This window comes from Salmo trutta, chromosome 8 (assembly GCF_901001165.1).
Source record: "Salmo trutta chromosome 8, fSalTru1.1, whole genome shotgun sequence".
NCBI classification, from domain to species: Eukaryota; Metazoa; Chordata; class Actinopteri; order Salmoniformes; family Salmonidae; genus Salmo; species Salmo trutta.
Window position 1 is genome coordinate 39961862 of NC_042964.1, and position 25086 is coordinate 39986947.

At 43.3% G+C, this 25086-nt stretch overlaps 1 protein-coding gene across 1 annotated transcript; it reads left to right on the forward strand.

The window, feature by feature from the left end:
- Nucleotides 1-1896: 1896 nt before the first annotated feature.
- Nucleotides 1897-23560, forward strand: LOC115198911 (monocarboxylate transporter 2). Its single transcript, XM_029761320.1, has 5 exons — nucleotides 1897-2113; nucleotides 16295-16546; nucleotides 20558-20701; nucleotides 21045-21854; nucleotides 22314-23560. The coding sequence occupies exons 2-5, from the start codon at nucleotides 16330-16332 to the stop codon at nucleotides 22586-22588; spliced, it is 1446 nt and encodes a 481-aa protein (XP_029617180.1). The 5' UTR covers nucleotides 1897-2113; nucleotides 16295-16329; the 3' UTR covers nucleotides 22589-23560.
- Nucleotides 23561-25086: the final 1526 nt, after the last annotated feature.

The following is a 25086-nucleotide window of genomic DNA, read 5'->3' on the forward strand; positions in this document are numbered from 1 at the left end:
TTCTAATGTAACTCTATGTCAGCACCCAAATGGCTAGAATTTTCGAGGTCTCCCCTTAGACTTCGCAGTGACGTAGTTTCCCCATGAGTGACAGAACACTGAGCCAATCACAGCGCAATGCTACGTATTTTCTGCTGGCTTGCCCCACCACCACAGAAAGCACTGAGCTGGGCTGAAGCACCTGCATTTTGGAGCTGCCTTACTCAAGAAAACAAAAAAGAGACCATGTTTGTATGCGGCTTTATTAACTCAATGATATACACTACCGTTCAAAAGTTTGGGTTCATTTAGAAATGTCCTTGTTTTTGAAAGAAAAGCACATTTTTTGTCCATTAAAATAACATCAAATTGATCAGAAATACAGTGTAGACATTGTTAATGTTGTAAATGATGTAGCTGGAAACTATCTACATAGGTGTACAGAGGCCCATTATCAGCAACCATCACTCCTGTGTCCCAATAGCATGTTGTGTTAGCTAATCTAAGTTTATCATTTTAAAAGGCTAATTGATAATTAGAAAACCCTTTTGCAATTATTTTAGCACAGCTGAAAACTGTTGTGCTAATTAAAGAAGCAATAAAACTGTCCTTCTTTAGATGAGTTGAGTATCTGGAGCATCAGCATTTGTGGGTTCGATTACAGGCTCAAAATGGCCAGAAACAAAGAACTTTCTTCTGAAACTCGTCAGTCTATTCTTGTTCTAAGAAATGAAGGCTATTCCATGCGAGAAATTGGCAAGAAACTTAAGATCTGGTAAAACGCTATGTACTAGTCCCTTGGGCGAGCAGTTTGCTGATGGGCGAGTGGTTTGCTGATGTCAATGTTGTGAACAGAGTGCCCCATGGTGTCGGTGGGGTTCGGTATGGGTAGGCATAAGCTCCGGGCAACAAACACAATTGCATTTTATGATGGTAATTTGAACGCACAGAGATACCGTGACGAGATCCTGAGGCCCATTATCGTGCCATTCTCTGCCATCGCCTCATGTTTCAGCATGATAATGCACAGCCCAATGTCACCAGGATTTTTACACAATTCCTGGAAGTTGAAAATGTCCCAGTTCTTCCATGACCTGCATACTCACCAGACATCTCACCCACTGAGTGTGTTTGGGATGCTCTGGATCAACATGTACGATACCCAGCAACTTCGCATAGCCATTGAAGAGGAGTGGGACAACATTCCACAGGCCACAATCAACAACCTGATCAACTCTATGCAAATGAAATGTGTGGTGCTGCATGAGGCAAATCATGGTCACACCAGATACTGACTGGTTTTCTGATTCACGACCCTACCTTTTTTTTTAAAGGTAAAGATATCTGTGACCAACAGATCCAACAGATGCATATGTGTATTCCCAGTCCATAGATTAGGCCCTAATGATTTCTTTTCGGTTGACTGATTTCCATATATCAACTGTAACTCAGTAAAACCTTTGAAATTGTTGCATGTTGCGTTTATATTTTTTGTGCTGTGTATATGTAAATGTCTATCACAAGTTGAGCGTGGCGCCTAACGCCTTTATGGGCGATTGGCGCTCTAGGATTCAATTGCTCTTCAAACAGATAAGCTGGTCAATTGGAAAACATAAGTGATGTGACATTATATTCGCTACAATATTTTGATGCATAGTTTACTAGCATGAAACAAACGTTTTGACAACTCTCTAATTACACGGCTGTTTAAATGAATCCCTGTGATAAAACGGATGACCTACTTCGAGCTTGTTTTGAAGTGTTGAATGGGGGCACAACACGCGGAGCGTTCTCCAGTGGAAAGCTAAACCACATAAGGTTTCAATAACAAAAGAATGAGAAACTCCCTCAAACAAATTGTCAAACGCCCCCCTCTCCTCCCAACGCAAGCCGGCTGGTTTTACTTGATGCTCTGGCCGGTCTCTTGTCTCCAGCGCTAGGCTACCCGGTGGTCAAGAATAGCAACAGTAGCAGCAGGATGGGCCGCCTTCTTTCAACGCTCTACGTCACGTTCAGCTTCCTAGTAAGCGAATTCAAATAGAATACAGCCCCATCTTCCCGCAACACTGACAAGGTCAGCGACCAAGGACCACATACCACATTTGGGGATAGACCGCGCCTATATTCGCAAAAGGTAATATGCGTTTCCTGAAAGTTATGCGTGATGGAATAACACTTACGTGCGTTCGCGATGATTTGTTTGTCCTACAATGAAACGCTTTGCTTCGGCATTTAGAGAGCAGCTTGGTCATCGGGGCAAGAATATCCTACACCACGTAGGCTTAATGCTTTATAAAACAAACAATAGGCTGGATTTTGAATTACATTATGTTTCAGTTTGAAATTCACATATATTGTGCGTAATCACGGAGTTAACCCAATGTGGCACCGACAGACATGTTCCTCGTTACTCTTAGAATACTCCCAAAATTGTGCAAATGATGCTTATAGACTACAGTAGCCTAGAGAATTCTGAGTACTTTTTTATGTAGGCCCAGTGTAGATTATGATATGCATATTTGGCTGGTTCCATCCGGTTTGTATCAGCAGCACACGCACACTATCTGACCACACGGATTAGGATCTACACGCGCGTATTGCATCATAGTTTGAGTCATCACTGATCAATCAGTAGGTCTATTGTACATCTCTCTTCTCATCGCGTGCGTCTCGATACCTAATGTGAAGTAGCCATTTTCCCACTGAGAGATGACACAGTTACTAAATCCTACTAGTCTATTATTATCTAAGGATCTGATCTGAAGGTCTTTCCGTAAGCAGGTTTGGGCCAAGCAGAGGATGTTTCACTCTCCGGGTCAACTGGTGGGCTTTAAATATAACACCGGCCAGTCACATTTGGCCTGTCTTGTTTCCACCTTGACTTGATATAGGAAAGGGAAAGGGAAAGGGGGATATATAGCACGAGACAACCATGCTTTTTACAAAATGACCGGCGAAGTCTGCCTGGTTCTTGGGTAATGCGAGGAATTATGGGAAATTGGGCAATATATGGCTTGCATTGTTGAAAGAAATGTAGACAAAGAACAATGGGCCATAGATTTGGCTATGTGCACATATTGATTATGAATTACTAATGCACTTGAGGGGTTTTCACGTTCCTCCCCAGGTCATTACTTTGCTCTATGGTAGGTAGGCCTATTGGAGAAGTTTTGGTACTGGCGTAGGCTGGTTCTGTCTCTGGTACTGGACTACTTTCTTTGGGTTACTAAAGGCAGGGTAATATGTAGACATTGCAGACATGATAATCCTTTGTAACATTGGTGTACTGTAATCCACATAGGGGCCTCTCCACTTTGTTGAGCCACCACTTCATAGTTGACCTGACAGATGGCTAGGAACCATTAAAATCCCAATAGAAATGGTGCATGCTAGTGCACTAGTCTATGTAGCTAAATAATACATGGATGGTTAGCTTCAAGCTTAGCTGACTCATCTCCACAGCCCTTTGTCATCAGCCTCACCATCCATCTCCATCTGGAGATGGAATTGGATGGTTTTATAGACAGCCAACTCACAGGGGAAAGGGTTTGTAATCTGGACTAAAACAAGCAGTGACCAGCCAGCCATCGTCAGCAGCCCGTCATTCACTGGTGTGATTAGGGTAATATGACTTCTGACTCGATCCTAAATACTGGACAGTTGTCATAGCCCTCAAGCCACATTCATTGTCCTCTGCACTAATGTGGTTCACTGTTTTCATGTCAACTAAAAGCAGTGTTCCCCCTGAGCATGTGGGTAGAAAATCCCTTAGGGCTGCTGAGTTGCTGAGGTTTTAGCCCTTATGTGTTACAATAATTCCCAAACAAGTTTATGGTGTTGACGTAGTATTTACAAGCAGTAGTTATGATTATTGTTGCGCACACAATAGTGATGGGGGAAAAAATCCAGAGTTACATTTCACAATATTGTTTTGGACAAATATATAGACATAATAATGATTTTCTAATCAGCGTTAGCTAGCACTAGTCAGCTGTCCCTGCGCCAAAACTCTGGTATTGTTCATCCTTAAGCTTGTTCTCCATCTTATTTTTAAATATTGAAACAACATGTTTCCAGCACTTTTATTTCCATGACTAATCAAACCTCATTTTCTCATGCTCTCCCTTGTCTCTGCAGCAGATTTAGTGAGCAATATGCTCCCACATGTTTGACAATTTGGAACATCAAATCACAATAAAAAAAAAATCGCAGTATCGAATCGCAATACATATAGAATTGTGAGAATCACAATGCATATCATATAAGCAGCTTAAATAGCGTGATAATATTTCGTGAGCTCTCTGGCAATTTCCAGCCCTAGTATACATGATGTTTAATAAGTGCTTGCAAGATTCAATAGGAAACAATTTCCAGTATCCTACACCACAGAATATTTGGCATACAAATGCCTTTGATGTATACCCTGTAATATGTCAACTGGAGTCAGGTATGTATTAGGTTGCATACCTTCAGTAAGTCACTAGCCTGGCACAAGAACCCTTGATCAACAACGTGGCTTAGGTGCTGCGTCCAGCGCTCCAGTCCCATGGTGCTGTAGTAGAAAACAAGGAGGGAAGTGGAGCTCAGACTCTAATCCCCTGTGAGTGGTTGAGCAGTCCTCTACAGCCGTAGCTTATCAAAAGAAGTTGTAAGAGACAGTTCATGTTCGGTCAGAGCCCAGTTTGATTCTGCTTTTTCTCCAGTTATGAATGTCCTGTTTGGCGTTCACGTAGCCTAACACTTACTCAGTGGTCCCCTTTGACCCCCTCTCAAACAAATACTTGGATTAAATGTCCCTCAAATCAATGTAAGCTAATTCAAAAGTGTTTGTTGTAGAAGAATTTAGAAGAATCATCTACACACCGTTATCAAACTACTAAAACTTTACACTTAAAATGTGTGGTGTAATATGTAATGTTTTCCCATACCATTACTTAGGCGTTGACGCTGCAGCAAATATTGGATATTGGATTAACAGGTTGGTTCTTGGCACTGGCAGCACTGGATGTTGCTCCAGGGGCCATGACACTCTGCCTAGACAGAAATCACCACTTGATTTAGCTCGCCCTGTGCGCCAGGAGGGCAGGGTTGGCACTTAACCACACCCACTTAGACTACTTATTAGACATGTCTTCAGCTGCTAAGTAAGTACCTTTAATTATCATGGAAGGCCTTGAGCGGTGTTTGTGCGTAGTCAGCAGGTGCAATTGATTTAGCTCACCAGCTCGCCAGGTAGGTGGAGTTAACTTTTGGAACCGTTCCATTGGTCTTTAACTGGTAGATGGTAGATAAGCCACCACCCATGCATTTGAACAAAATCAGCTCGGTAATGGGTTAAGAGAAACTGTAGGTAAAGGTATCTGGTAACACTTTACACCAAGTTGTTCTCATACCTGTGTAGTAACTTGGTATTTACTCTTGTAATGCCATTATATTAACAGGTATATTGTTGCTCAAAATGTCTCCTTATAGCCCTAAATGTGATAGATAGACTTATTGTGTGCTTTGCCATTACCAGTTGTTCATGTAAGACTACTTTCTGGGTGTGTTGCCATAGAAAGCAGAAACTGCAATAATAAGGTATCAAACACCTTTTGATTATTTTCATGGAAAGACCCCTGACTGCTGGGCAGGGTATGTCTACTCTGGCTGTCAATGTCCCCATTGTCTCTCAGTAGTCTTTCTTCTATTGAGAAATCATTCAGGTTGATGTTCCTGTTGCGTCTTTACTATACAGGTCTTCAAAGAGGAAACTGTATACTGGATCACTGTTTCTGGTATATTACTGTCCATCTTGATGAATGTTTATGTCAACATTGAATCGTTTTGTGTGAAATGAGAGTTGGCAGTTGTGGTTAATGATGAACTAGTTGTAAGAATACACTTTAGCTACAGTACATATATTACTTTAAGGTGACCTCGAGGTCAGGTGCCTGCTATCGAAAAGGCTACAAGCCCCTTCAACACCACCCTGGCTTACACTTTTGACATGCCAAGTCCTAGAATTAATGTATTGAGAGAATGAGAGTTCATTTGTTTCAACAGTTTGCTTTCATTATTTCATTGAAACTGAAATATGTAACTTTTTGGGCCACCTGACCAAATTCACATAGAAATGTGAGTTATAGGTCTGTCATTCGCATTGAAAGCAAGTCTAAGAAGTGTTAAATCTGTTCTAGGTGTGCTATTTCTATGCTCATCATTAAACGCACTCACTATGTGGTAGTGATACAGTGAATAGACCTGAGGGTCTAAGAAATTATACTCTGCTGGGTGGAATTTTAATTCCTGTGTCACCATTTTCCACTGCCACTTTGACCTCAACCAAAGCATGTTTTGGGTGTTGAACCAGAATGGTTTGGTTTTCTACTTGAGAAGAACAAATCAGGAATTCCAGAAACAGTCTGAGTTTTGGGAAAACATGTGAACACGGTGGTAATAGTAACGTTTTGGAGCCTCTTCTTGAAAAAGGAAATGTCTGCAAATTATACAACGAGGCCAATATTTGAGCCTTTATTTAACTAGGCAAGTCAGTTAAGAACAAATTCTTATTTACAATGACGGCCTACCGGGGAACAGTGGGTTAACTGCCTTGATCAGGGGCAGAACGACAGATTTTTATCTTGTCAGCTCAGGGATTCAATCCAGCAACCTTTCGGTTACTGGCCCAACACTCAAACCACTAGGCTACCTGCCTCCCCAATAAGCCAACAAGTATGGAAAGCATGTTGTATAGGAAAATGTTTTGACTGGGGCGGGGCTGGGCACCTGCAGTATGGTCTGACATATGGCAATGTTCAATGAAAATGGCTTCTGAAGACAACACAGAGTTGTATAGAGCACTGTAATGGGGAATATTTCAGATGAATAAAGTTAATATTCAGTTAAGAGTAATTAACACAATACTTATCATATTTATTCATTTCTCTTTATGTAATACACATGATTTCCAGTGTTCTATTTGTGACACTCATTTGTGTCACAGGTTGATGGTCACTAGACTCCTCGCTGTATGTTGTGTATTAAACTCATATCTGTTGATAGTGAAGGACGTCAGACTGGAGGTACACTGAGCCGAGGGCACACTGATATTGTATTGATGACCTTATGAGCTTTGTATGAATTCATCACCCAGTGTCTGGTGGAAAGCAGCCGGCAAAGTTACTGTCTTTTGTCGTGACTTTGTACAAGACTCGCTGGCTGTTGTTTAGAGAACATTGGTGCTGTGAGATAAAATAAAAAGGGGGTGGGGGGAATATGTTTAATCGTCACATACAGGGAAATGTGTTGCTTTAATAGGGTCAGCCATAGTAGTACGGCGCCCCTGGAGCAAATTAGGGTTAAGTGCTTGGTCAAGGGCGCATCGACAGGTTTTACACCTTTGTCAGCTCAGGTATTCGAGCCAGCGACATTTAGAGAAGGCGGATTACACATTTCTTTTGGCTTCTGCTCTGGAGATGTTCTCCTCGAATTCTTATAATCAATCAACATGATTTTGATTGATGTGATCAATAACCGCTCTCCATTTTGTTCACCTGGAAAGTTCCCTTTACAAGCACTCATTTTCTCCCTCTCGGTCAATCTATTTGCTCTCCATCTCTTCCTCATGTCTTCCTCTCCCACAGGCTATTCAGACCACATAATCAGGTAGTGTATGATGCTAATGAATCTTCTTGTCAGTTTCACCCAAGGTGACACAAGATTCCTTGAGGACTAGACTGTCACAGGAGTGGCCTGTACCTGCCTGAAGGCCTGTGGATACACAAACCAGAGTACAGCATGGTGATGTTAGTTAGCAATGCCTGAATGCCATTAATACCTCTGTGCAAGGGCCCAACAAGAAACTTCTACACTGCCTGTTTTACATTTAGGCAGTGACTAGATATGAGAAAAATTGAAGTGTTTTTTTTTAATCATTGTTCTGCTTCAACTCTATGACCGTGGCAAATGGAGTAGCTGCTATTTATAAAACCAAAATTATAACACAATGTCAATGGAAAAAAAGGGTGATTATCCTGTAAATTGCACAGCTCAAAACCGCAACCAGCCTCAGAGTGGCTCTATATTTACTAAACTCGTTCTGTCAGCGCGGCGCCAAGATAGCTCTGAGTAGGTTACCTATCCATTTTCATTTTCGCTCTGCACACTCTATCCCACATAATCCTGTTGGGTGTACCAAGAGACACAAAGCCACCAACCCTGCTCAGCATGTGGCTCATGGGACGTCAGTCATGTTGCTGCAGGTGGTGCATTGTGTCCGTTAATTCAGTTACACGTCTTCTCTGTGTCAGGCTCCATGGTTACTCAACGTAGCTCACCTGAAACAGAACGCAGACACACACACACTATTGTGTTACATGCTCTGATCAGCTTGTCATTGAGATAATTCAATTAGAGGAATGCTGTTGTAGTGGTTGGCTGCCTGCCTCTGCATTCTAATTCTAAGGCTCCATTGTCCATTTAACCTTCCCTGAAGTTTAAGATAACAGGAGTGTTTCGAGCACATGTAGACCTAAGGTAGACACACTGTTTTCTCAGTTCAACAACGGTCAAGGACAGGCATCTGAAGTGTCTTGTGATTGGCTTAGAAGGGACACATCCCTCTGGTTGGGTGGGACTGTGCTTGGTTGTCTCTGGCTGTGCAAGCATCTGCCCATCCCTATGTGTCAGCTGCTATTCTGAGACACCAAACAGAGGAAAGACACATTACAGAGGACACATGATGACATCATGGGGAGAGGGGAGAAACTACTGTGGAGCACAAAGAATGAATAAACTTCTCTTGAAAAAGACAAGTAGGCTCATGTAAGTCAATTAGCCTAAACAAACTTGTTTTGTTTACTCACAGAAAGTTTTTTGTGCGTGACTGCACATTTTTGTGTGACTGTTATCATCGCTTACGCTGTGTGTTTTGGTATTTTCACTATACTATTCAGATTTATAAACCTAAGCAGCTTATGAGTCCTGAGACCATGTTATGCATTGTCGTCACGTTTAATCAATCAACCCCACTATCAACCCCAGCCAATAATCAGATTAGACTTTATTACCGTATGGATGTTTGAAAAATAGACAATCTCTTGAGTTTAATTAAAAGAGCAACACATGGAAATATGCACAGAGGATTATATATTTGAGTGATTAACATTTTTTTTGTTGCTTAAGTTAGAAATGTAAAAAAAAAAAAAGTAAGTCAAGCACCTGAACAGAGTGACGTGAAGATGCCCAGAATGCCTGTAAGAATACATTTTCTGTACCACTTCACCCTCCGTTAAGCCCACATAATACAGGTCACAAATACTCATGGTGTCTGTTAAATAACAACCGTGTTTACATAGTCGTGATGAAACAACGCCTTTATTTAGAAAAGCTAGGCTGGAGGTATTCCTTACCTAAACAATGTTGTGTGTGTGTGTGTGTGTGTGTGTGTGTGTGTGTGTGTCAGAAGTCGTGTAGTAGTTATAAACCGGCTGATAAAATAAAAAATGTCAACTACTATCAGTTTTAGCATAAAATTTAAATATACTTTTTAATGTCTTTATAGTGACGTTGAGCATGCGTGGACCAACTGTCAAGTGTCTTCACTGACATTTTCAACCTCTCCCTGACCGAGTCTGTAATACCTACATGTTTCAAGCAGACCACCATAGTCCCTGTGCCCAAAGAAGCGAAGGTAACCTGCCTAAATGATTACTGCCCCGTGGCATTCACGTCGGTAACCATGAAGTGCTTTGAAAGGCTGGTCACGGCTCACATCAACAGCATCCTCCCGGACACCCAAGACCCACTCCAATTCACATACCGCCCCAACAGATCCACAGATGACGCAATCTCAATCACACTCCACACTGCCCTTTCTCACCTGGACAAAAGGAACACCTATGTGAGAATTCTGTTCATTGACTACAGCTCAGTGTTCAATACCATAGTGCCCACGAAGCTCAACACTAAGCTAAAGACTCTGGGACTAAACACCTCCCTCTGCAACTGGATCCTGGACTTTCTGACGGGCCGCCCCCAGGTGGTAAGAGTAGGGAACAACATGTCTGCCACGCTGATCCTTAACACTGGGGCCCCTCAGGGGTGTATACTTAGTCCCCTCCTGTATTCCCTGTTCACCCACGACTGTGTGGCCAAACACGACTCCAACACCATCATTAAGTTTGCTGACGACACAACAGTGGTAGGCCTGATCACCGACAACGATGAGATGGCCTATAGGTAGGAGGTCAGACAACTGTCAGTGTGGTGCCAGGACAACAACCTCTCCCTCAATGTGAGCAAGACAAAGGAGCTGATCGTGGACTACAGGAAAAGGCGGGCCGAACAGGCCCCCATTAACAGGGCTGTAGTGGAGCAGGTCAAGAGTTTTAAGTTCCTTAGTGTCCACATCACCAATGGACTGTCGTGGTCCAAACATTTTTAGTCATTTAGCAGACGCTCTTATCCAGAGCAACTTACAGTAGTGAATGCATACATTTCATACATTTTTTTTTCCTGTACTGGTCCCCCATGGGATTTGAACCCACAACCCTGGTGTTGCAAACACCATGCTCTACCAACTGAGCCACACGGGACCACCAAACATACCAAGGCAGTCGTGAAGAGGGCACGACAAAACCTTTTCCCCCTCAGGAGACTGAAAAGATTTGGCAAGGGCCCCCAGATTCTCAAAAGGTTCTACAGCTGCACCATCGAGAGGATCCTGACCGGTTGCGTCACCGTCTGGTATGGCAACTGCTTGGCATCTGACCGTAAGGCGCCACACAGGGTAGTGCATCACTGGGGCCATCCAGGACCTATATAATAGGCGGTGTCAGAGGAAAGCCATAAAATTGTCAGAGACTCCAGTCACCCAAGTTATAGACTGTTTTCTCTGCTACCGCACGGCAAGCGGTACCAGAGCGCCAAGTCTAGGACCAAAAGGTTCCTCAACAGCTTCTACCCCCAAGCCATAAGACTGCTGAAGAATTCATAATATCGCCACCGGACAATTTACATTGACACCCCCCCCCCCCCCCCCCTCCCTTTTGTACACTGCTGCTACTCACTGTTTGTTTGTTATCTATGCATAGTCACTTCGCCCCCACCTGCATGTACAGATTACCTCAACAAGCCTGTACCCCCTCACACTGACTCGGTACCGGTGCCCCCTGTATATAGCCTCGTTAATGTTATTCTTATTGTGTTACTTTTTATTTTAGTCTACTTGGTAAATATTTTCTTCTTCTTGAACTGCACTGTTGGTTAAGGGCTTGTAAGTAAGCATTTCACGGGAAAGTATACACTTGTTGTATTCGGGACATGTGACAAAGTTTGATTTGATTTGAGTAACTGTCTTCATTCACGTTTTCCTTTTTCCTTCTGAGAGGTCAACCAATCACAGCACATGGCGACTAGTTTAGCTAATTGCCTGCCGTTGACAGCTGAGACAGGGCGGAATATGAATGAGGCTCCACAGCAGTGCAATCTGATCTGGCCACGTCTTGATGAGAGACAGAGACGATATAATTAATTGATGCCACTGACTTCAGTGCACCCTGTTGTTGTCATGGACCCTGTTTTACAGCCACTCTTGAGATTGAAATGGAAGGTTCTAGTTTGTAAGTCGCTCTGGATAAGAGCGTCTGCTAAATGACTTAAATGTAAATGTAAATGTAGTTTTAGTGTTTTTGTGCCCTTCTGATTTGGTTGGAACTTCAACCACTTTCCTCAACACTTTACCTTGATTTTTTTTGTAATTTTTTATTGTTGTAATTTTACCTTTGTTTAACTAGGCAAGTCAGTTAAGAACAAATTCTTATTTTGAGTAGAGTTAGGTCTAAAGGCGACCCGTAGCACACTATGTGTCTACCTTCAATCTTCTAACCCCCCTAATCAAAGCCATGCCATACCCCTGTTAAGCTTTATCATCTCTAGAGTATGGCTGAGCATGTTTTGCTAAACTACGATAATCCCATTTGAATAAGCTTTTACTTGTGATGTTGAAATGCCTTCATAAGCCAGTGGTTCGTTGTGTCATGTCAACGTATGTGAGATCAGAATTATAGAATTTATACAATATTGTTGTTGTTGTTGATTAAGCTCATTGGATCACCAAGGCACATATTAACATCACTCATCAGGTGTTGTAGATTGTGTGCCTGGAACTAAGCAGCTGCCTCTTACCCATGATATCTCTTGAACAATTTAGAAAGTGTGTATGTGTTTATATACGATCAGAGACATGTTTGCTTTGTCAATAAAGACAAGTGATCTTGGTCACTGCTGCCCGTACACCTCTCCCCTGTCACGCCAGGGGGCTACCCTCAAGGTGAAAAGTGGGTGGGGCGAGGGCTGGTCTGGTTTCAGGTAGAAACTCAACCTTGTGACAAGGGTGATTAACTCTGTTAGTGTGTGCGCTCACGTGCATTCTGGAGCTGAGATTTGGTCTTATGACCCAACAGTCAAGAGTTTAAATGACAAAAGGGACATGGCCTCAACCGGTGAGAAACAGTAGGGCATACACTTAAAACATGCCATTGTCAATGTGGTATTGGTGTTAGCTACAATTGTCTCCAAACAACCTTTAACCTCTGAATATTGTGCCTAATGGTCCACATAAGTGGTCCACCTAATGTTGGAGAGAATAGTCCACAAGTAGTCCACATATGAGAGCTTTTTTAATTAGATTTTTTTTTATATCTTACATTTTTTATTTGTTTTTCAAGCCTAAGTTTACAGTACAGAAATTAATCTTAGAAGGAATGGAGACGTCATTATCGTCATTATTGTCCAGCTCCCCTACCAAGAGAGCTTTTCAACGGTTTCTCTTTCCTCTTCATATTTCCCCTGTACTGAAGGTTGTACAATGTAACAGCAATATTTAGACTTAGGGATGCCATCCGTTAAATAAAATACGGAACGGTTCCGTATTTCACTGAAAGAATAAACGTTTTGTTTTCGAAATGATAGTTTCCGTATTCGGCCATTTTTAATGACCAAAGGCTCATATTTCTGTGTGTTATTATGTTATAATTAAGTCTATGATTTGATAGAGCAGTCTGACTGAGCGATGGTAGGCACCAGCAGGCTCGTAAGCATTCATTCAAACAGCACTTTCGTGCGTTTGCCAGCAGCTCTTCTCAATGCTTCAAGCATTGTGCTGTTTATGACTTCAAGCCTATCAACTCCCGAGATTAGGCTGGTGTAACCGATGTGAAATGGCTAGCTAGTTAGCGGGGTGCGCGCTAATAGCGTTTCAAACGTCACTCGCTCTGAGACTTGGAGTAGCTGTTCCCCTTGCTCCGCATGGGTAACGCTGCTTCGAGGGTGGCTGTCGTCGATGTGTTCCTGGTTCGAGCCCAGGTAGGAGCGAGGAGAGGGACGGAAGCTATACTGTTACACTGGCAATACTAAAGTGCCTATAAGAACATCCAATAGTCAAAAGTATATGAAATACAAATCGTATAGAGAGAAATAGTCCTATAATTCCTATAATAACTACAACCTAAAACTTCTTACCTGGGAATATTGAAGACTCATGTTAAAAGGAACCACCAGCTTTCATATGCTCTCATGTTCTGAGCAAGGAACATAAATGTTAGCTTTTTTACATGGCACATACACTGCTCAAAAAAATAAAGGGAACACTAAAATAACACATCCTAGATCTGAATGAATGAAATAATCTTATTAAATACTTTTTTCTTTACATAGTTGAATGTGCTGACAACAAAATCACACAAAAATAATCAATGGAAATCCAATTTATCAACCCATGGAGGTCTGGATTTTGGAGTCACACTCAAAATTAAAGTGGAAAACCACACTACAGGCTGATCCAACTTTGATGTAATGTCCTTAAAACAAGTCAAAATGAGGCTCATTAGTGTGTGTGGCCTCCACATGCCTGTATGACCTCCTTACAACGCCTGGGCATGCTCCTGATGAGGTGACGGATGGTCTCCTGAGGGATCTCCTCCCAGACCTGGACTAAAGCATCCGCGAACTTCTGGACAGTCTGTGGTGCAACGTGGCGTTGGTGGATGGAGCGAGACATGATGTCCCAGATGTGCTCAATTGGATTCAGGTCTGGGGAACGGGCGGGCCAGTCCATAGCATCAATGCCTTCCTCTTGCAGGAACTGCTGACACACTCCAGCCACATGAGGTCTAGCATTGTCTTGCATTAGGAGGAACCCAGGGCCAACCGCACCAGCATATGGTCTCACAAGGGGTCTGAGGATCTCATCTCGGTACCTAATGGCAGTCAGGCTACCTCTGGCGAGCACATGGAGGGCTGTGCGGCCCCCCAAAGAAATGCCACCCTACACCATGACTGACCCACCGCCAAACCGGTCATGCTGGAGGATGTTGCAGGCAGCAGAACGTTCTCCACTGCGTCTCCAGACTCACGTCTGTCACGTGCTCAGTGTGAACCTGCTTTCATCTGTGAAGAGCACAGGGCGCCAGTGGCGAATTTGCCAATCTTGGTGTTCTCTGGCAAATGCCAAACGTCCTGCACGGTGTTGGGCTGTAAGCACAACCCCCACCTGTGGACGTCGGGCCCTCATACCACCCTCATGGAGTCTGTTTCTGACCGTTTGAGCAGACACATGCACATTTGTGGCCTGCTGGAGGTCATTTTGCAGGGCACTGGCAGTGCTCCTCCTGTTCCTCCTTGCACAAAGGCGCAGGTAACGGTCCTGCTGCTGGGTTGTTGCCCTCCTACGGCCTCCTCCATGTCTCCTGATGTACTGGCCTGTCTCCTGGTAGCGCCTCCATGCTCTGGACACTACGCTGACAGACACAGCAAACCTTCTTGCCACAGCTCGCATTGATGTGCCATCCTGGATGAGCTGCACTACCTGAGCCACTTGTGTGGGTTGTAGACTCCGTCTCATGCTACCACTAGAGTGAAAGCACCGCCAGCATTCAAAAGTGACCAAAACATCAGCCAGGAAGCATAGGAACTGAGAAGTGGTCTGTGGTTACCACCCGCAGAACCACTCCTTTATTGTGGGTGTCTTGCTAATTGCCTATAATTTCCACCTGTTGTCTATTCCATTTGCACAACAGCATGTGAAATGTATTGTCAATCAGTGTTGCTTCCTAAGTGGACAGTTTGATTTCACAGACGTGTGATTGACTTGGAGTTACATTGTGTTGTTTAAGTGTTACCTTTATTTTTTTGAGCAGTATATTTCACATTTACTTTCTTCTCCAACATTTTTGCATTATTTAAACCAAATTGAACATGTTTCATTATTTATTTGAGGCTAAATTGATTTTATTCATATATTATATTAAGTTAAAATAAGTGTTCATTCAGTATTGTTGTAATTGTCATTATTACAAACCCCCAAAAATTGGCCGATTTAATCGGCAGCGGCTTTTTTTGGGGCCCCCCAATAATCGGTATCGGTATCGAAAAATCATAATCGGTCGACCTCTAGTACTGACCCTCTCTTTCCCCTTCATATCTCCCCTGTACTGACCCTCTCTTTCCCCTTCATATCTCCCCTGTACTGACCCTCTCTTTCCTCTTCATATTTCCCCTGTACTGACCCTCTCTTTCCTCTTCATATTTCCCCTGTACTGACCCTCTCTTTCCCCTTCATATCTCCCCTGTACTGACCCTCTCTTTCCTCTTCATATTTCCCCTGTACTGACCCTCTCTTTCCTCTTCATATTTCCCCTGTACTGACCCTCTCTTTCCTCTTCATATTTCCCCTGTACTGACCCTCTCTTTCCTCTTCATATTTCCCCTGTACTGACCCTCTCTTTCCCCTTCATATCTCCCCTGTACTGACCCTCTCTTTCCTCTTCATATTTCCCCTGTACTGACCCTCTCTTTCCTCTTCATATTTCCCCTGTACTGACCCTCTCTTTCCTCTTCATATTTCCCCTGTACTGACCCTCTCTTTCCTCTTCATATTTCCCCTGTACTGACCCTCTCTTTCCTCTTCATATTTCCCCTGTACTGACCCTCTCTTTCCTCTTCATATCTCCCCTGTACTGACCCTCTCTTTCCTCTTCATATTTCCCCTGTACTGACCCTCTCTTTCCTCTTCCTCTTTCCCCTGTACTGACCCTCTCTTTCCTCTTCCTCTTTCCCCTGTACTGACCCTCTCTTTCCTCTTCCTCTTTCCCCTGTACTGACCCTCTCTTTCCTCTTCATATTTCCCCTGTACTGACCCTCTCTTTCCTCTTCCTCTTTCCCCTGTACTGACCCTCTCTTTCCTCTTCCTCTTTCCCCTGTACTGACCCTCTCTTTCCTCTTCATATTTCCCCTGTACTGACCCTCTCTTTCCTCTTCCTCTTTCCCCCTCCAGTAAACAGTGAGCGCTGAGAGCCAGCCGGGCCAGAGATGCCACCCCCTGCCGCAGGCCCCCCAGCAGTGACCCCTCCGGACGGGGGCTGGGGCTGGGCCGTGGTGCTGGGATCCTTCATCTCTATCGGCTTCTCCTACGCCTTCCCCAAGGCCATCACCGTCTACTTCAAGGACATCCAGAAGATCTTCGATTGCTCCTACAGCCAGATAGCATGGATCTCCTCCATCATGCTGGCCGTCATGTACGCAGGCGGTAAGACCAAGACATTAAGTTGGTGTCCAGGTAGTCTCTTTATGCAGTCGTTTGTCTGATTTGTTAAGAATAGTTGGGTTTCTGTATATGTAGTGCCCCGAGTTTATCTTCACCATGTGACCTGTCCAGGGAAAACTCAGGCCCTAAGTATGCGGCAAGGTACCTGTAATGATCTGATTGTGTGTCTCCTATGAGAACCTGTGACCATATTTAAATTGACATTCAAGAAGAACACATAGTTTCTGTGACTAGTCATACGCGTTTTGTAGTAGTAATGCATCACGTTCTCCTTCTCAGCATGACTTTACCCCTCACTTGGTTAGCCAGTAGGCACCTTGCTTGGCAATGCCACGCTGGCCATCTGTTAGCGGATGCCTTCCTATCCAGTCATTTCTAATTGTTGCTGTCAACAGGGTTTGTTGTATCCTAGACCGTTGTTGTGATGACGGTGGCCAATTGGCCATAGAGAGCCAAGGACACCCAATACCATCCTCTATATGTGACAAGCCTGTACAAGGCACTTGTCCCTCATTAAAATGTTTAGTGTAATTCATTCATATTGATCTCTGAGCAAAAGGGGAGAACAGAGCTTCATCAGCTATTCATTAAACACCTGCTCTCTTGTCCTATGTGTTTGCACCAGCTGTAGGCTGATAAAGCAATTGTCCTTTCAGTGTTTAATGCATTCTTTATTTCTACAAGCAACGGACAGCCAGTGCGGTATATGCTGCTCTCTGGAATAACATGGCGGAAAAACAAATCACGCATCACCAAATATTTACCCCCACCAGAGAGCTGCATATTGAGGGTGTTTATCCTCTTGGAAGAGAAAGGAGACTCGTGGCTCTTTTACAACACACCTGTTGTTTTCACACTGCCTGCCGTCTGTGCTGTTGACGCAACTGGCACCTCCACCACGGGTTCAGAGGTCAGACACTTACTGAATTCTCCAGGGCAGTCATCAGGCAGACTCCCTAACTGATAAGAGAGCAGTGCCACTTATGATGCTGATTGGACGCAATCACAGAGCAAACAAACTGGAAATGCTTGCCATATCCTCAAACATCAGGATATGCCAATGTGTGGCTCTTGCTGATTTCAAACAGCAGCCAACCTATTTTTATGATGAACGGCCTCACACACATATTAGATACGACCACAAATGCGCAACAACTGGAAGTGAAGGCAACTATTTCATATCTTCCTGGATGTTTGTCTCTATAACCCAGGGTGTAACACAGACACTGAGATGAATGATAAGTAATGATGATGATGGGTGCAGAAAAGAGCCCAAAGGGAAATATTGTGAAATATTGCACACTATTGCATCATCTATATGGACGCCTACTGCAGATGTCCTGTTCTCCCGTCCCTCCCTTCTAGCCTGGCTGAGTGTCGCTCTGCAGTGACGTGCTAATATGGAGGCTGTGTGTGTGTCAGTGTTGGATCAATGTCACTAATCCACACAGAGAGAGGGAGAGTTGACCTTCACTAGGCTAGGCAGCATGGCTACATACAGTACCTTCCTCTGTTGACAGTCAGCACAGCAGAGCTCTCTCACAGCCAGGCACATTAGCCTCAATGCTAACTGAACTGTCCAGAAGAAATATGGCTAGCTAAGCTATGTTATTAGTCGATCAACCACTGATAGAACTCATGTTTGCGTCCTTGTACGACTGCTCTGGAAAACAACTCTAAGCTTCATATATCAGCGCTTTATTCTGTAATGAGAGAGACATTAATAGTATGATGGATTGCAAACATCAGTTTCCTGCATAGTCAGCTATCTTGACGGTTTATCAACCTTTTCTTTTCCAACCTCACAAATCAGGGAGTGGGAGAAAAATGTGTTACACAAACTTCCATCTTTCTGCTGTCAAACTAGCTTTTAGGTCCTGTGAAATAAATCACAGCTGGAAGGGTAAATGACAGGTGTACCCATCCTTTTGTAGGTATTTGTTTCCATGATTGAGCCCATATTTTGCCTCAAGTCTAGACACAAGCAACATTAAGTTATGGTATCTGATCATGCTTCAATAAAATGTTTTATTAATGAGCCCAAGCATGTTGGTAGGGGCTGAGATACAGTATGTTCAAAGATGGCATGTTGAATGTCAATAGTAGTCACATTTTTTTGTCCTTAAAGTTACTGTCAAAACAAACTCCTAATTTGCTTTTGGTAACCTGGAAAGTGTGTCCAGCTATTGCAGCAATTAAACTTCACTTATGAATTCCTTTTTAAAAGGAGCTAATATGAACCCTCAAGGTCTCCCTCCACTTGGCCTATCCAGGTTTCACCACCAGACTCAGGAGAATGCTGATAAGTGCTCTGTATGCAAATGAGGAGGGCTCCTCTCCTCAAGGTTGAAAAAATATTCACGCAGAGAAAATGAAGTCAGGCGACTTCTTCCCCAACCTGCTTTTTAAATAGCACCGCTCCCCGAGTCCGACACAGATACGGCACATCTTCTGCTTGCTAATAGGGGCATTATTCAAAAAAGGGAAAAATCTTTCATTACTCTTATCGTTTCTTATTCAATTTACTCTTCCTTTTGTTTAACGTCTGTCATGAAAGGGGACATTGTGACATGCCATAGAAGCAGAGTCATTCCTCACCCTATCAAGTAATGGAGACCAGAGGTTCAAACACAACAGGACTTTAGAAATACAAAGGATAAAGTTTCCCTCAACAACAACTTTTAGAAATTTGACAAGGACACAATTTAAAAGGAATTGTTTGAACCTTTCAGATTGATGTACTATCAATGACCATAGAGAGGGTTCAATAACACGGGTTGACCCACTAAAACCACAATCTGCTAAGATTCACTTCCTGCCTGTTGTCTTGTGTTGTATGCCTCTAAGAAGAAGTTGTGTGGCAAGCCCTTATTGAAGGTAACAAGGAAATGGAATGTGCATTGTGGCATAGTAGCGTGATGCTGGTCGGCCCACACAACTCATCTGTGCGTTTACTACCAATATCAAGTGCTTACTGTTACTCAAGGAAAATTGTGAATTGCTGAGGGACAAATGGGCCATGGAGCCAAGGTCTTCAGCTCACTTCAAGGTGTGTGTGTATCATAGTTCATGATTCCCCCTCTTTTCAGATATGAAACACTGCATTGCAGTGCACTTTCAGCAAATACATCTGGTGATGCTCCAATTCAAAGGAGTCCATTTACGTTAACCAGCGTTCTCTCGCTGTCACATATGAAACCTATCTATGCCCATACAGTGTGTATTCATACAGTCAGTTTCTATTATCCATTTCATAAGATAACTGGTTGCCACATTGGGTCTCTGTTTTGCATTAGCATGGCAGCTGTGCTTTGAAAGCTTATGAAACGGAGAGACCCATTGCGTGTCCAACTAGAGCTCAGTTCAATGTCTTCACTCAGCATGTCGATGATGCTTGACGGACCTAATCGATTCTGACTCATTCCGTTTGACTAACACTCTATTAGTTTGGCCCTCAGCTCTCAGTGCAGCCTGTCCAAGGCTGACAGGCACCCAATGGTTAATTGTCTAGGTCCTGAGTTATGTCCAAGACCTCACCTGCGCTCTGTGTCATTGGTCTTGTTGGTCCAACAGTACATTTATTGCTTGTCGTGATGGGATCTCTGATACATATGTAGCAAAGCTGGAAAATAACAGATGTTTTGTCAATGTGCTCTGTACTTATTGGCAATAAGGCCATTTGTTTGTTTGACTACTAAGATAATGATGTGTTATACCCATGCCTGTTTGTTACTGATCTCTCAATGCAGCCCTCATCCCCTTAAGAATACATGCAGAACACACAACACGATGTTGTACATTGTTTACCAGTATCAACAAGGTCTTGTTACAGTACTTCTATTTCCAGAGCCGGGAAGTTTCACGCTGTCTTTCAACGCTAACAAGCTTAAATCGTTAAGTAATCACTACATGATTACCCTAGTCTATTACAGGCTGAATGTTTGGGTTGGATGAAAGACCATGTTTTTAGTATCTCATTTGTTTCTCTTCCAGGTCCCATAAGCAGTGTACTGGTAAACACATATGGCTGCAGACCTGTCATGATCATGGGTGGAGTACTGTCTTCTATCGGGTTGATATCTGCTTCCTTCTGCAACAGCGTGGTGGAGCTTTATGTTTGCATCGGTCTTATAGGAGGTAATTCCGATGAAATCCATTTCAACTCATTCAGAGTTAATTTGATTATAGTGTCAAACTCCTTAAGTGGCTGGTTGAAAAAACTGATTTGGAGTTTTCCATTCTGTGTTTCACAAAGATCATAGTAAAAGACTATAGATGCATTACAAGAGTACAGTTAAGCTTGATTTGTCAAATCATTTAATGACCACAGTCTGGCTACTTGAAGAAAATGTATATTATTCCGAATGTGTACTTCATGCTCACTGTCATATATGCCTGAATTATCTTATCAGATAATTATCTTGTTAGAAATGTATGATCTTTTTAATTCTAAATCATATTATCCTCTCTCCTCACAAAGGCCTGGGCCTAGCCTTTAACCTTCAGCCAGCACTGACTATGATTGGCAAGTACTTCTATAAGAAGCGTCCCATCGCTAACGGAATAGCCATGGCCGGTAGCCCAGTATTCCTGAGCAGCCTAGCCCCTTTCAACCAGTACCTGTTCAACTCCTTCGGCTGGAGGGGCAGCTTCCTCATCCTGGGGGGCATACTGCTCAATTGCTGTGTGGCTGGCTCCCTGATGAGGCCCCTGGGGCCACCGCTGGGCAAGATCAAGAAGGATGAGGAGTTGGTCGTTGCCAAAGCTGCCACCAAGAAGAAGGAGACGACCACTTGTTTGGGAACTGTCAACAAGTTCATTGACCTGTCGCTTTTCAAGCACCGCGGTTTCCTCATCTACCTGTCGGGCAACGTCATCATGTTCTTGGGCTTTTTCTCGCCAATAGTCTTCCTGACGGCCTACGCCAAGGACATAGGCGTGGACGAGTACTCGGCCGCCTTCCTGCTCTCCATCCTGGCCTTCGTGGACATGTTTGCCCGGCCCTCCATGGGGCTCCTGGCCAACTCCAAGTGGATCCGGCCCAGGATCCAGTACTTCTTCAGCTTCGCCGTGCTCTACAACGGGGTGTGCCACATCCTCTGCCCCCTGGTTGAGAGCTACACAGGCCTGGTGGTGTACGCCGTGTTCTTTGGCTTTGCCTTCGGCATGGTCAGCTCGGTGCTGTTTGAGACCCTGATGGACCTGGTGGGGGCTCAGAGGTTCTCCAGCGCTGTGGGGCTCACCACCATTGTGGAGTGCTGCCCTGTCCTCATTGGTCCACCTCTGGCAGGTATGTCACTGATCTCTCAACTCATTAGTACTTAATTCAGTTGTGAGACATTGCTTACTTTTTAAGCAGATATGCCAAAGGAATAAATTAAAGTCACTTAGTTATTGTTTTAAGGAGTGCTATTGCTTAGTAATCATTCACTTGGTTTGACCTTGGTTATAGAGTTTGCTGATTTAGAGTGGAAAAGCAATATTTCATTTTGGCATTCTTATAAAATGTGCTTATTTGTCTAATTACAATAACAACAAATGGAAAGTTAATTCTGTGATTATTGGTCCTTGACAAAATGCTTCATTTATTTGAGATAATGTCCTCGTTAAAGATCAGTAGACATGAAGAAACTGATAAAGGCATATTTGGAAATACCGAAAATAGCGATATGACAGACCTTCATCACTCCAAAAAAAAAATGTTTTGAAAATGGAATAACATTTACCCTGTCTATGTTCTTATTTCCAGGTAAACTGGTGGACATCACCAAAAACTACAAGTACATGTATTTCTGCTGTGGGGCTGTGGTGATCATGGCCAGTATTTGGCTGTTCATCGGAAACTTCATCAACTACAGACTCCTGGCTAAGGAGCGCAAGCAGGAGGAGATGTACAAACGGACTGAAACCGAAGACCCTGACCGGGACCAGGACCAAAAGGAGACAGACGGGGACGCCCAGGCCTTGGAGGACATGGTAGACCCCAAAGATGAGGACGCCATGCAGAGGGAGACCAACATCTAGAGCCCCTCCCTACTGCCAACCACACCCCCCTTCACCACCACCCTCATGTCCCCCTCTGCCACTATCAAACTGCAGACTGAGCTCAAGGGGGGTGCCTCCTGGTCTTTCACTCTCCAGGGTTCCGCTCGGGGGCCTCCCCGCAGGGGGCCCTCTGTTTCAGAGACACTCAAACTGCCAGAGTAACAACGACAACCATGTCGTGGGATACTGCGAGGTGTATTGCCGGAGGAAGGGGTGTCTGCCCTGACTACTACTCAAACATCAGACTAGCCGGAGATAATGGTGTAAGATACAGAACGCATGTTAGGAGGCCACAAGGCTTGGAATATGAGAAAGAAGCTTTTGTCGCATATCTAGGAATCTGTGAAATGCGACCCGTCGACAGAAATCTAGTACTGCTCATGTATTTAGCCTGTGCCACTAAACCTACCACACCAGCAGCCCAATTCAACTGTTCTGATTGAAATCAATACAGGTTAATATCCCAGCTTCCTATGCTGGGAGCTGACATGCGAGGACACATAATGTATGTTAGTACCAGGGTTATGGTGAGAGACAGATATCATTGCAACACAGGAACAGAGATGAGTTCATGATTTGGTGGCTCCAGTGACCATGTGTTATACTGTCCTTTAGCGCACTGTGTCCGTTGTGTTCGTTAGCTAAACCTGCAAAACTGCCATGCTTCTAATCTAACGATAAGACACCCACTGTTTTATTCACTATTGCATATTGCACATGGAGTCCGTATACGCTGCACTACTTCTAATCTGGCCATGTTTAGGCCTCATCCAAAACAACAATGAAACAAATGCAATTTAATCATATTTTATGAGGTTGGATGTAAATTTGTTTTATTGGCTGTATTTCCAAGGGCCTTATTAAGAATACTTGATATTCACGATCAATATCATCTATAAATGTGCATATTGTTGGTTTATACCAAATAAAGAATCCATGAGCAATATAACCTATTCCTAGTCATTGTATTGATGTACGTATATACAGGGATATTCATTTTTGTAGTCAATGGTCATTTCTGGGAGTAGCTGTTTAACTTTCACCAATGATACATTGCCTTACGTAAAGAATGCAACTAAGTTGAGTCATATATACAGTACCAGTCAAAAGTTTGGACACACCTACTCAATGAAGGGTTTTTCTTTATTTTCTACATTGTAGAATAAGAGTGAAGACATCACAACTATGAAATAACACATGGAATCATGTAGTAACCAAAAAAGGGTTAAACAAATCAAAATATATTTGAGATTCTTCAAAGTAGCTACCCTTTGCCTTGATGACAGGTTTTCACACTCTTGGCATTCTCTCAACCAGCTTCACCTGGAATGCTTTTCCAACAGTCTTGAAGTAGTTCCCACATATGCTGAGCACTTGTTTGCTGCTTTTCCTTCACTCTGCGGTCCAACCATCCCAAAACATCTCATTTGGGTTGAGGTCGGGTGATTGTGGAGGCCAGGTCATCTGATGCAGCATTCCATCACTCTCCTTCTTGTTCAAATAGGTCTTACACAGCCTGGAGGTGTGCTGGGTCATAGTCCTGTTGAAAACAAATGATAGTCCCACTAAGCGCAAACCAGATGGGATGGCGTATCGCTGCAGAATGCTGTGGTAGCCATGCTGGTTAAATGTGCCTTGAAACCATTTTTGGTGGTTGGAACCAAAAATCTCAAATTTGGACTCATCAGACCAAAGGACAGTTTTCCACCGGTCTGATGTCCATTGCTCGTGTTTCTTGGCGCAAGCAAGTGTCTTCTTCTTATTGGTGTCCTTTAGTAGTGGTTTCTTTGCAGCAATTTGGCCTGATTTATGCAGTCTGAACAGTTGATGTTGAGATGTGTCTGTTTCTTGAACTCTGTGAAACATTTATTTGGGCTGCAATTTCTGAGGCTGGTAACTCTAATTAACTTATCCTCTGCAGCAGAGGTAACTCTGGGTCTTCCTTTCCTGTGGCGGTCCTCATGAGAGACATTTTCATCATAGCGCTTGATGGTTTTCGTGACTGCACTTGAAGAAACGTTCAAAGTTCTTGACATTTTCTGCATTGACTGACCTTCATGTCTTAAAATAATGATGGATTGTAATTTCTCTTTGCCTATTTCAGTTGTTCTTGCCATAAGATGAACTCGGTCTTTTACCAAATAGGGCTATCTTCTGTATACCCCCCTACCTTGTGACAACACAACTGATTGGCTCAAAAGCATTAAGAAGGAAAGAAATTCCATAAATGAACTTTTAACAAGGCACAACTGTTAATTGAAATGCATTATAGGATACTACCTCATGAAGCTGGTTTGGAGAATGTCAAGAGTGTGCTTAGGTGTCATCAAGGCAAAGGGTGGCTACTTTGAAGAATCTCAAATGTAAAATCTATTTTGATTTGTTTAACACATTTTTGTTTACTACATGATTCCATATGTGTTATTTCATAGTTTTGATGTCTTCACTATTATCCTACAATGTAGAAAATAGTGAAA